At 38.9% G+C, this 10,821-nt stretch overlaps 1 protein-coding gene across 1 annotated transcript in view; it reads left to right on the top strand.

Annotated features, from left to right (window-relative positions):
- Window positions 1-1,317: 1,317 nt before the first annotated feature.
- Window positions 1,318-10,821, top strand: part of LOC146000499 (SH3 domain-binding glutamic acid-rich protein homolog) — a 43,545-nt gene continuing 34,041 nt past the window's right edge. Inside the window, exon 1 of the mRNA XM_083138228.1 lies at window positions 1,318-1,510. Coding sequence (XP_082994354.1) covers window positions 1,466-1,510 — 45 coding nt within the window. The 5' untranslated portion in view covers window positions 1,318-1,465. The remainder of the gene's footprint in view (window positions 1,511-10,821) is intronic.

Raw genomic sequence — 10,821 nt, 5'->3', positions numbered from 1 at the left:
ACGACGCTACCACTGCGCCATCGGGGAGGCCCACACACTGTACTCGTTATTTCAAAAGTGGTAATGGAAATTTCCACAAGCGAAGTTGAAATATTTTTTTAAAAAAAGTTTTTTGAGAACTGAATTTGAAAATTCAGGCGCCAGTTGAAAATGCCTACATTTTACATTCCCAATTTCGCCTTCAAATAAACACTCAAAGAATCTGTTAATTGCATAGGAAAGGCAACCTTACTTTCGAGTAAAAGATTCCGAAGAACTTTGCGGTGGCGGAAACGCATCACCCATCCCATCTCTTCACCCCACCCCTAACAGCGGTGCTTGGAAGGGAACTAGCGAAAAAGAAAGCCCTTGCCATTGGTAACAGCCTTGCTGGGATACAAGAGATCTGACCAATAAGGACGTTTGAAACCCACGTGACTGTCACCGAAAGAGCTCTCCCCCCCAATTTGTGCTGGAAACAGCAAAAGAAGACGGCCGCGCCATCTACTGGCCACCGATGGAAATGCAATTTCAAAGCGCAGCGAGGTTTAAATGTAGCTTCCACTTCTATTCCCTAACTTTTCTATGATAGTAGTGAGATGCGTTACCGACTGAGCCACCGCACCACATATATCAGGTTATATTGGGGTCAGATGGAAGTCCAAGATTATGTTCTATATGAATAATTTGTGTTGTTTTTAGCTTTAGGAGATGTATTAATAGAAGAATGCTAAGAGACCTAATCTTAAAACATTTTTGAGTAAGTAGTCGCTAAAACTTTACAATATGTGTTCCAGGCGTAATTGCGTACATAGCATGATGAAATTACGATAAAACAAAGACCGAATCTGCTGCCACGCGCATCTCTTTTGAGGTTAGTAGAAAAAGAACGTGGCAGCAGACACTGCCATTTTTTAAATCCCGACATTCGGGACGGGAAAAATTCGTAACCCGAAGCTCTGGAAATCTCGAATTCCACACGTCATTTTCACTTTAAGTGATTGTTTTCGCATTTCTGGTACAAAAACGAACAATTTTCCATAAGTTCCAGACATTTACAATGCAGAAAACGTCGAGAATTAACGACTTTTAAAAATGACCATTCTGTATTTCCCGACTGCTCGGGATCCAAAAAAGTCGGGAAGTCATTTCCCGAAGTCGGGATCGGGACAGGAATTTATTTTTTTCCTGATCCACCGACTTTTCGGAATCCCGCACATCCCTAGGCCAATGTTCATCATTTACATAATTTAGATGGTTGGCAACACTAGATGCTCTGGATTCGTCAACGAGTTGGATTGAAGTTACTTACAAGAGTTCAAACAACAGATTTAAAGGATTGCGACCTGAAACCAGGTTTATTATATTGGTTGTTGGGAAATCTGAATCATCGGGAAGTAGGTTTATCGCCCTTTCGTAGTAAAAAAGTAGGATATAACTGTCGACGTTCCAAAAAACTTTTTCACAGTTTCCTTTCACAAACAAAATGGGTGTGAAAGTATACATTTCAGGGATCTCAGGAAATAAGGAGGTAGGTCTCGTTTCAGATTGAACTTTAAAGCGTATTCCTTAAGTTGGAACTGTTTAAGCGGTCTCAAATTTCAACAACTGTCTAGCATTTCTTTTATAGAAAGAGCTGAAAGTATGGATAAAAACTTCTAAAACATTCTGAAGTAACTTAAGTAATTATTCTTCGAATTATTATTGTGTATTCATTCGAACATTTTGTTTTAAACTAATGATGTAAACCCATCCTGAAATAGGCGAGGCACTTGCGAAAATTACTGCATTTTACTTGACACTTAGGTCCTGTTTTATTTGGTACATGTAATCATTTGCGTATTATCGACCAACAATTGTTGTTAGTTATAAACTAATGAACTTACGTGTATTGCCAAATTATTATTATCATCTTATCCTCAGCAAGAGACAATTACTTGATACACAAGATGAGTGAAAAAGATTCGGAAAACTGATTTTCTGTATTTTTCATATTACATACTGTTAAGATACAGAAATACATAGTTATTCATATTGTTATTTACTTTTGCACACCTTATTGAAGATTTTTTTTTTGAAGATTAGGGAGAAATTTTAGCCACGAAATAAACACTACGTTGACCCCTTGACATGTGTCACTTTTGTGATTTTGGAAACTCATGGAACCATTTGGGGGCCGTCGACCCACTGTACCCCATCGTGAATTACGTCGATTTTTTTTAATTGAAAGATTTCAACGTTTTACATAATATAATAGTGTTCCAGCATTAGGAAACCACAAATAACGGGGATATTTGATCGCAAAGTATGACCTGCGTAAGCACAAGAAACTTCTATTACGGACTACTATCACTCATTTTTCCCGTAAGAAATTCCCAAACAGCAGCAAAACTAACACTCCAGGCGAAACAAAAATGTGAAATCACTATCGGTACCAAATATGGCCCTCCTAACCTAAAACAAGCATTTCCAATACGAACGAGAATACATAATTTTTGAAGGTACTAAGAAAACAATGTGAAATACCGTGACCAAACCTGCCCCTCCTCAAAAGTACTAACCTTAAAACAATGCACTTTCACACTAAAAATGTACGCCCACCTTCCTAAGAAAATCTGGGCCAGTACCATGCCACATGATGGTCTCACTTATTGCACAACACATTAGCAACCTTGTGATCTGACGTCACGGGGTCTACATTGTTAGGTTAGGCTAGCTAGGTTTAGTACTCTTAGCCTAAATAATAATTTGTCATTGTATTTATGCTAATGCTACCTAACCTAACCTCGTAGGCATTCCTCGTCTACCGAAACATCGTCTGCAGTAAATCTCGCACTCCCTGACGTAACACCACGATTGCCAACCTTCAATCTCCGATATTTCCGGTACTACTTTACTATACCGGAGACACCTGTCAATGATTTATTTCACACTTTTTTACATTGCTAACGTACTATTCTGCATTCCGGAACATTTATTTAGGTGAAATAATGAATTTCTAACGAAAATAATGCCTATTTCTTACATTTACGAGTACTTACTGTTCTTCCTTATTTCCACACAATATGGCGATAGCTTACCGGTTCATCGCACGTTGTGCCAGTGTTTTGTCGATTTGGAGTGTGCATGCAGTGTTGCAATCTTGTTCACCGAAAAATATCTAAATTTTTTTAAAAAAAAATTAAAAACACCACGAAAAAAAGTTCAATTTTCGACATAAAGAGTAATTATTAAACCATTGACGTTAGCCCCCAAAACCATTGACGGTAGCCCAAAAATTCACGATAGCCCCCCGAACCATCACGGGGACGAGTTATTCCTACTAGGTTAGGTTAGGCCTGTTGGGTTAGGTTCCATTAGCACTCCTTTCGTTTAATTTAGCATATATGGACAACGGCACGTCATCAAACACATGGAACATTGTGCTCTCATGCAGAAAGCAAATGGCGGCAGCAGCAATAGCACGTCGGAAAGAGATTTTCGTAGAAAACCACATGCATTCACATTAAAATGGATCAAAGCTACATTACCAAACATCAACAACGCTACCGAAAATGATTTGCGTAAGTACTTTCTCCTGTAAATTTGAAGAAATCCGTCTCCGGTATAGTAAAGTGTTACCATATTTCCAACACGGCTCCAAGTTACAAAACACAAACAACGTAACAACATTATCCTTCATATCACATGCATATGGCAACGATCAAAACAACGCCGTAAATAGTCCCATCAAAAAACTCTCATTACTTTACTATAATACATCTCCTAAACCTAAAAACAACACAAATCATTCATATAGAACATAATCTTCATAAATGACACAACAATCTGCCCAAGTTCCTTTCATTTTATTGCAATTTCATCATGCTACGAATGCAATTTTTATATGGTTTGATTTCGATCTACTTCTGTTAACACATACTGCGGAGTTTTAGCGATAACTTACTGGGTGTTTTGTTGACACAGGTTTTCCACTTCCATATACTCCTATGTTATACTACCGTTGGCAACAGCCATTTCTTTACCATCGTCTTTCGGACGAACTTCCGCTACTCTGTGGGTCACATCCGTGAGGTACAAAGGGGTTTTCGGCATCGATTCACTGATTCTAGTCGTTTACGTGCAGTGTTTGAATGTGTACTTTCGTCTGGCAGGGAAAATGTTCGGAGAAACGTGGAACCCCCAGGGTTTCCCCTAGGTATCCATGTCATTCGACGCTGGGGCCGCTTCCAACGTTAGGAAAGTTTCCGGATTTGAACCCATCGGGGATCAAACCCCGGACCTTTAGCATAGTAGTGAGATGCGTTACCGACTGAGCCACCGTGGCCACATATATCAGGGTCAGATTTAAGTGCAATGGCTGACTCAAGTGATTACACAATTGAGGAGTGTTTGGTGGATGCTGTGTGTGTGTGTATGCACATCAAATTAATAGGGAATTGATAAAAAATATACCATTGACGATTTCGTCTCGCAGTCTGGGGAAAAGAAAAACCCACATTTCTTCAAATAAAGTGAGCACCATCCACCTCATCTCATGATCTAAACCAGAATGACAGCAATGGATCTGTTAGGTCCATACTTTTTTTTACTGATTCTGTTGATAATGTTAGTTATCTCCAGATGATCTAAATGATCTGCACACTTTTGTTTCATCCCACAAGCTTGAGATGTGGGAATTCTGAACAGTGTTTGGTTTCAACATGATGGGGCGATTGCCCACTTCACATTGACTGTTCGATGCCTGGTGAATGCAATCTTTAACAGTGGCGTGTGCAACATGGGCCAACCGAAATGGATTATGGGGTCCAGATCCCCCCCCAACCCCAAGCCATCACGTTATTCAGAAAATTACCTTTTTTCCACATTTTTATAATGGGATTTTCTCATCCTTGTATCAATATCCAAATATAACGAGGTAAAATATATATGTATGATATTTTATATTCGCAAATATATTCTGATAGTAGCGACATAGAGTCCAACAATTCAACTTCAATTATTTCCTTCATGCAGTGCGATGAACATTGAATGGGAATGAAATGGCACAATCATTTTCCATGCTTTCTAATTGCATGGGACAAATTTGATAAATTTCAGTATCCTACTATTTCACAACACTTTTCTCAGAGGAAACGAACGAACAAGGCCAACAATAAAGTTTCACTGTTTTTCTACTCAGTCAACCCCTCTGTAGAGATATTTTTTCTTCTAAAAATGCCTAATATACTGCTTACCATCCTTTACAACTCCTGCATGAAAGAAGTCTTCCAAATCAGGAAGAGATCTTCCATTTCAGATTGTTTACACTTTTTTCGTAAATGCCAAAAATCCCTTCTCCAGAATGTCATCAATAACTCCCGGTCCCCCTTATTATGACTTCACAGCACCGACAAACAATAGAGATCCTGTAACATCTGATTATATCACTTTGCAATGTCTGGAGAGAAGGAGGAAGGGGGGCTCATTCGAATTGCATTGTAAGCATTGTGTTTTATTATGTTTTTTTTTTCTGTTTTGTTTTTTATCATTCATTCATATCGTTGAGTCAACAGTCAACACACATGCTATGGAACTCAAATAAAATGTTGATTCCGAAAGGAGATAAACAGATACTCTCGTTCCAAATTGTGCGAAATTTGCAAATTGTTCCATATTTTCCCCTCGACACAGTGCCGACGCCAAAAGGGTGTTCAAGCAAGATGCAATCCTCAGTCGGTCAGTCCATTCTGGTCCTCGCCTCCCCATTCGAAATAAAAACTTGCTAGTGTGACTTTAACATCATATAAATATTGTGTATGTGATAGTTTACGCGTACATTAAATATGATGTTCCACTACTACATATTCTTGCCCTCCTCTCTGATTCCTGCATCAACATCATTTTTTATAATGTATTTTTATTGCAACCCAACACAGTGATCTATCTACGCGTGACTGCTAAATGCTAGTAAGCTAAACATTCCACAAAAAATATATGTTGACTGCTGCCAACACTACAGACGCTGCCAAAATCTTTGATACCCTCGATGCATAGAACAGGGAAAGAAGTGAGAGGGGAGGGGGGTGATCTGAGCCAATGGAGTTACCTTCCTAATTTCTAGGGTACCAAGCAAATGCAGCAGCATCTGTTTGCAGAAACGGGGATCGGGTGGGTGCGGACAGGGCCGAAGTCGCAATCGGGATCATTCGAGATTGCCATTAGGAAGGCCAGGCTAGGCTACACGAGACAGACAGCAGCGTGTTCACGTGGAAATAGGAATTTCTTGCAGTGGAAGTGCTTTCGGAGCGATAATTGTCGAATTTTCATGTTGGGAAGATGAAAAACATGTTGATTTTTTTTCTTACTGTGTTGTGGGTACACATTAGGTACCTTGAATACCCTGAATGCACGCCACTGGTCTTTAACACTAGAATGGCGAAGGATCTGATACCCCCTAGAAATGCGGAAGGGGGTCAAAATGACCCCTCGTAAGAAATGCATTTAAAATTCTAGAATGGGAACATATTTTTAATTTATAGTATTTTCTTTATGCATTATAATCAAAGTGTTTAAGTGGATTATGATACATTTTGATTAGAAATAAAAATTACAATCAACAACTGGACATTCCAGAATACACAACATTTCACCACAAGAAACTGCTGCTTGATGTGACGTGTTCGGAGACGTCCTTCCCAGTCCAAGAACACAACCTACATGACAACATATAAACTGTGACAAGTGGGAACATACTAATGACAGTTTGACACAGGAACCACAGCCTAACACTGATATTGCAGCGTGCAGAAATTAAACTTTACAGGGGTCAAATTGACCCCTCCCGCTGTTCTAGGTTAGTTATTAAATAATGGTGAAAGTAGAGGTCATTTTGATCCCTCCAGCCATTCTAGTGATAAGAATCGCTGGATGGGACAAGGATAGGACAGTTGTCCAGCTTTCGTTGCTGCCAAGAAATCCTGATCTAACGGCAGTGGATAACGCACTCTGGGGTTTAACCAAGGAGGAGGTACGGAAGCATCATTGCTTAACAAACGATGAACTCAAAGATGCGGTGCATGCAGTCTTCCTGAAAGAACCTCATGAATGTTAGGTAACATGAACGGTACATTCAGCTATGTAAAGACCATGGAAGGACACATACAAATATTTTGGATTCCTAAGAGGCCGTTCTACCTTTCTGATAACAATATATGCAGATCGTATTTGGATTTTGTGCGTACCCTGTAGAATCTGAAAACTTGAAATTCTAACTTACTTCCTGCAATTTACACTAATTTAATTTTTCCACTGATTATAGTGCAGGCATAATCATTAACTTTATTTCTGTTATGGACTACCAAAAGAATAAGCTCTTTGCTCTTTTTCTAACTTGAAATAAACTACAGTAACCCCCCACCTTAAGTAATACATGACTTACGTAAATTCACAGTTACGTAATAAATCTTGAAAATTGCAACTACTAGTGCGTATGAAAGTGTTTGGGGGTTTTGCATCTTTGACATTTATTGCAGTATGCAACGACATACGGCAATGGATGTCAGTTTGTTTTTATATTCTTTTATATATTTTTCATACTTTTATAGTTTATATTTGAGTAAATACTGCTGCATGATGTTTCATTTATAAAATAATACTCTGTAAATAATGTGCATATACCGAGTGGGGCACCTAAAAGTACCACCGGAAATATTTCGTGAACAACAAAAAATATTGAAAAACTGCTTTCGCAGAAATATAGGTGTAAGAGAGGCTTGTGAAATTAGTGGACACAATTCGTTCAACTACGTAAGGAAGTACGATTTTCAACACAAACTTAGTTTTTTTTAAATGGAAACCCCATTTTATTTTCAGCTAATTTGAAAGTATGGAAAAAATCATTAAGAGTGGCATTTGTTAAATTGCAATACGCAGGGTGGCAACAGACCTGGAAAACCGGGAAAAGTCAGGGAATTTCGTCTTCATTGACTTCGAACACTCTTTTGACGAAAATTGTTATAACTTGTGCACTATGGGAGCAATCTACTTCGGATAACTTTTGTTTTTCAGCTAAAACATCAGCGCATACAACGGTGTACAATTTAGAACACCGGACCGAGGAAGGGGGGCTGGGGGGGGGGCATGTCCCCCAAATTTCAATGCAAAAAACAAATATCTGGAGTTTGCTCCCTCTTCTCTTGCTATTTTGGGGAGAAGGCGCGAACTTTAGTATTCTTTTCAAAGAATGGACATTTCTCAAGAGAGTGAAACATGTTTTATGTTCCTGGGTGCTATACAAGTTGAATAATAAGCCAAAATGTGATTATTATTTTTTTTACGAAAAATAGGTAATTTGCATGTTCGGAGGAAAATTGTTATAACTCGGCTACTATGGGAGCAATCTACTTCGGATATGTTTTGTTTTGCAGATAAAACATCATAGCATGCAACTGTGTACAATTCAGAACACCGAACCGGGGAAGGGGGGGTTTGGGGGGTTGCGACCCACGAATTTCAATGGGAAAAACAAAAATCTGGAGTATGCTACATTCTTTTCAAAGAATGGACATTTCTCAAGAGAATGAAACATGTTTCATGTTCTTGGGTGCCATACAAGTTGAATAATATGCCAAAATGTGATTGATTTTTTTACGAAAAATAGGTAATTTGCATGTTTGGAGGAAAATTGTTATAACTCGGCTACTATGGGAGCAATCTACTTCGGATAAGTTTTGTCTTGCAGCTAAAACATCAGAGCATGCAACCGTGTACAATTCAGAACTCCAAACCGAGGAAAGGGGGTTTGGGGGGAGCGACTCTCGAATTTCAATGAAAAAAACAACATAAAAATCTGGAGTTTACCTCCTCTTCTCCCACTATTTTGGGGCGAAGGCGCAAACCTTAGTATTCTCTTCAAAGAATGGACGTTTCCAAAGAGATTGAAACATGTTTCATGTTCCTGGGTGCCATACAAGTTGAATAATGAGCCAAAATGTGAAACTCTTTTCGAAATATGGCATGGATATGTTGCGGAGAGGGGGGAGGTTGGTCATCAATGCGAATTTCCCAGGCTTGCTCCAGACCTGTGTCAGAGTTTCCACCCAAACACAAGAGTATGAAGGTCCAAGAAGCACATTCATTTCGTAATCAGCACCATGATACCATATGGTATCATCGGTCCAGTACGACCTTACTCTGATGATACCATATGGTATCATCGGGGGAGTAAAGGTTAAATATTACGTGGAAAATGCATTGAATTATCATTTTTTCTTGTCCCTATGGGAGTAGTAAGGGGACTTGTTAACAGATGGAGGGGATAAGAGTGGGTGGCGATAGTTGTCGGACGTCGTAGTAAGGCATTTTGTTGGGCAAACTGAAGGAACATTGGAAACAAATATGTTCCATTGATACATACGATTTTTGTCGAATATCGCCACCCGACAAAGTATCTCACTACAACATGCGACAGAAATTGCATGGACTGCAACATCGAACAAAAATCTCATGCATAAACAAGAAGAGCTTTAGACTGCAAATATGCTGCTGGAATTTTATTACTCTTCTGGTTCACTTCACCTTATTGAATGTAGCAGTCCTTACGAAGGCTTTATTTTATCATCCTGACGTATTACTGGTTTCGCACAAGTTAACATACGTTTACAATGACATTGCACTATTCTTAGATATCAAGAAGAATCCAACCAAACGGGATATATATTGAATACTATCACGAAAAATTGAAATATAAATCTGCATTTGTGAATGTTATAAAAATTGGCAAGTGCATGCTCCGAACCTCAAATTTACTGCAACACTAGTATTCCAATGAAATTAATGCCACTCTCTATCCTGTCTGTTTAAACTCATGAGAGGTGGTCATTAATCTCTCACTGAGTAAGGTTAATGTCCAATATTATGAAATAAAATACTAAATAAATACGTAAATATTTTAATATCATATTTGCTCGAATCATTCATAAAACCAAATCACTTTCTTCAAGAATTGACTTTTCTCTGCCAGCCCTGCTAAATTTTCACTTTCCATCTACTGATTTATACGAGGGGTGGCTAGAAAGTGATTTCCGATTAGTAGGGTTGATTTTTTGCAAACGCCAAAAAATGGTAAATGCTGCGAAGTTATGTTTAGGAATGTGCAGTGATGTCTGGACACATTTTTCGCCCGTTCGAAATATCGAAATAATGCGAATTTGGCAAAGAATGCAAATTGTTGGCAATTTTAGCGATTTTTTTTAAAGAAATGTCCTAAAACAACGAAAAATTCCATGATATCAAACATCCTTGTCTTTTCTAGGCCATGTTTGAGTACATAGAACATGCAAGTTTTCCAACATTTTACTCAAGAGTAAACTATAGAGTTCTACGTACGTGGAATAATTCCGACAGCCACATTAAATCATGTATTTCCAACGATTTTTTCAACTTCTATCAAAACCATTTCCATCACAGAGAAAAGTAGCAGGGTTCTAAGAGGAGATCGAGTGCGTATCTACTGTCACACGGGATCCACATCCTCGTATTTGTCGCACAAGATATGTTTTGAATTACCAAGCTAAGTGCGCACTATTGGCATTTGTCGAGCGAGTAATAATGGAGCTCAGTCGTTTGGGCATCTGACTACTATGCGAGAGACCCGGGTTTGATCCCCTGCAGGGGAGAACCGGGATGTTTTCCACCTATTCAAACTGCTGAGGCGCCCACCCAGCATCATATGAAGCTGGTACCTTGAGGAAACTTTGAGGGATAAAGGTAGCAAGGAGTGTCGTGCTGATCACATCACCCCTACCTTCAGCCGTGATCAAGAAAGTGTGGGGCCCTAACTCCACACCAAAATTCCATTAT

The sequence above is a fragment of the Lepisma saccharinum genome, chromosome 16 (genome assembly GCF_977018435.1).
Source record: "Lepisma saccharinum chromosome 16, izLepSacc3.1, whole genome shotgun sequence".
In the NCBI taxonomy this organism is placed as follows: Eukaryota; Metazoa; Arthropoda; class Insecta; order Zygentoma; family Lepismatidae; genus Lepisma; species Lepisma saccharinum.
The sequence above is the reverse complement of the archived record's forward strand: the minus strand, read 5'-3'. Positions and strand labels throughout refer to the sequence as shown.